Source organism: Montipora capricornis, unplaced genomic scaffold (assembly GCF_036669925.1).
Source record: "Montipora capricornis isolate CH-2021 unplaced genomic scaffold, ASM3666992v2 scaffold_318, whole genome shotgun sequence".
Classification (NCBI taxonomy): domain Eukaryota; kingdom Metazoa; phylum Cnidaria; class Anthozoa; order Scleractinia; family Acroporidae; genus Montipora; species Montipora capricornis.
Genome location: NW_027180058.1, coordinates 19,717 through 22,500, shown reverse-complemented (window position 1 = coordinate 22,500; position 2,784 = coordinate 19,717). Strand labels below are relative to the sequence as shown.

The 2,784-nt window shown below is 43.3% G+C and overlaps 1 protein-coding gene across 1 annotated transcript; it reads left to right on the top strand.

Moving 5' to 3' along the window:
• The first annotated feature begins 976 nt into the window (after positions 1-976).
• On the top strand, positions 977-2,398 carry LOC138035212 (uncharacterized). Its single transcript, XM_068882033.1, has one exon. It carries the CDS (start codon positions 977-979, stop codon positions 2,396-2,398), a length of 1,422 nt encoding a protein of 473 aa, XP_068738134.1.
• The last annotated feature ends 386 nt before the right edge of the window (positions 2,399-2,784 follow it).

Genomic DNA, 2,784 nt, shown 5'->3' with positions numbered 1-2,784 from the left:
GTAACAAACAATCGCCACCCCCGCCCCTGACTATCATTGGTCTAAGCCAGCCGATACACCAGCCCTAAAGTATTACAAGAAAAACATTGGTAACCCATAACTAGAAGATACACCGGAGGTTGCTAGGATGGGAAATCGGAGTCCGAGCAAGACACGCGGTACTCGAGAGGAGTCGCTTAGAGATAGAGGAGGAACCAGCTACAGTGGACATTTTATTGTAATGGTTAACCATATCGCCGTTCCTCCATCCCACGTAACGAGAAATCTCCCCCGGAGAGCAACCCATCATATTAAGGGTATTCGAAAGGCCAAGCCTAAAGCTGTGGGGGGTCTCCCCACAATCTATCTTAGCCCCTGTGAGGTGTTTGCGCAGACGGTTATTAACCGCAGAACCAAGAAAAGGCCTTGAGCTCACAACTCTACCGCGGTCAGTAGCCCTAAACATATACCCACCAGCTAATTCGACGGAAAGAAAGTGACAAGCAGACAAATAATATTCAATCCAGGAAACAGGACAGACCTCATTGTTCGTAAAAGGCTCTAAGACAAAAGGAGAAGATGTGTCACCCCGAAAAGTTTTAGTAAGTGTGAACTTAAGTAAAAATCCCTTCCGGTCCTTAAGTCTAAACACCTGGTTCGCCAAAAGGCGTCCGAGATCCGAAGCGCGATCCCCGGTAAAGAAATCGACAACGAAAAAGGTTGCGTCCCTCACTAAGATATATTTATTAACAACGGAAAGGTGAGCGCTGGCCTCTATAGAACGCCTAAGAAAACTTATTAACTTAGAAAATTTAACAAAAAATAAGGGGACTGCCTTTGAAGGCACTATTGCTTTACCCGCCTGCTCCTCCCGAATAAACTTAAGGTATTCTTTATTTCATATACCATTTCATCACTAAAGCAATACGAGTTACAGCTACTGTCATGAAGTTCATCAGCCGACTAAGAACTCGAAACTCAGATTACAAGCTCAGACATGAAAAAAGCCCTAGCTGCATTGATACGAGCTGTTCAACAATCCGCGTATAGCAGGATTATAACCCAACTTCAGACAAACAGAATGACGAACCTTCCACCTTTAGTCGGTCAGCTTGGTCTCTACATAGATGTACAAAAATTGTTACGTTGTCGCGGTCGACTGAAAAACGCGCCTCTACAAGACAATACCAAATACCTGATTCTCATACCGAAAGACACATACTTAGCTGAACTCATCATAAGAGCAACCCACTTGATGGTCATGCATGCTGGAGTCCGTGAAACACTTACCCAGTTACGGCAGACCTATTGGATCCTGAAAGGACGACAGCTGGTGAAACGAATCTTACATCAATGTGTGACACGCAAGAAAGCAGAGGGAAGACCTTTTCGATCGGTCAACTTTCCACTACTACCACAGCCAAGGGTCACCGGATCCCAACCTTTTCAAGTGACAGGAGTTGATTATGCAGGCCCCTTGTATGTCCGCAACAATAAAACAGAAACCTCTAAATGTTATGTTTGTCTATTCACATGTGCAGCCATTCGAACTGTACATCTGGAACTCTTACAAGACAATACCGTGAACGCATTTCTCAAAGCATTCACAAGATTTATAAGTAGAAGAGGAGTACCAGAGTGTATCATCTCCGACAACACCCAAACATTCCAAGCAAGTTCAGAAGTACTACAACCTCTAAAAACTCAAATACTTAAGGAAGCAGGGTTTCAGAAATTCCTTGCAAACCACTGTATACAATGGCAATTTATCACGGAAAGAGCGCCGTGGTGGGGAGGGTTTTATGAAAGAATGTTTGGATTGGTGAAGAAAAGACTAAAAAAAACGATCGGAAGAGCCTCCCTAAACGCAGTAGAGCTTGCGACAATGCTTACTGAAATCGAAGCAAATTTCGAACCTCCCTGCCCAGAATCAACAGAGGAAGATCCTGAATACTTGCCAAACGATTTGACACCAACTGAATTTACAAAGAAATTCAGATATCACCAACGGCTTATGCAGATGTCCTGGAGGCAGTGGAGAAACGAATACCTTACTAGCCTTCGTGAACATCATTGGACGAGGAGAGCGAGTTATAACCAAAAAATCAAAGTTGGAGACGTGGTTTTGATACATGATGACACGTCACGCAATCAGTGGAGGCTTGGTTCCATCATAAAAGTACATCGTGCAAAAGATGATCTGATAAGAGCAGTGTCATTGCGTGTGAGCAATGGCAGAGAATTGTCAAGACCAATTGAAAAGTTATATCCACTAGAGATACATTCAGATGAAAAGGAAGAGTTGACTAAGCAGACATCACACAACAAAGAGCATGATATTTGTCTCGATAAGCAAACCCGTCCTAAGCGAGCCGCAGCGCAAGTTGCAGCTCAGAAAATCAAGAAACTGTCCCATTAATATTTCCTAAAAACCGTATCTATTTTCTTCTAAGATATCTATGACAGTCATCTCATCTCGGCCGCCCGGGAGGGTGTTAAAAATATAATGTGCTTATTCATTAGTGTGCGTCATAGAGCACTAATTGTGTAAGGAATCAATCTTTCTCAGCTGCAGTAAAAATAAACACTTGAACCCAGTCAGTCTGATTTCGTTCCCAAAAGGTCTAATTTGCAGGTCGCAGGTCGCAGGTCGCGGGTTGCAGGTCATTGTTTCACCAATACAGAGAGTATCCTAAACATTGTTAAAAGCTAACCTTAGGCCTAAACAAATGTTTTTAGGCCTAAGGTTAGGGTTAGGGTTAGGATACTTTCTGTATTGGTGAAACAATGACCTGCAACCTGCGA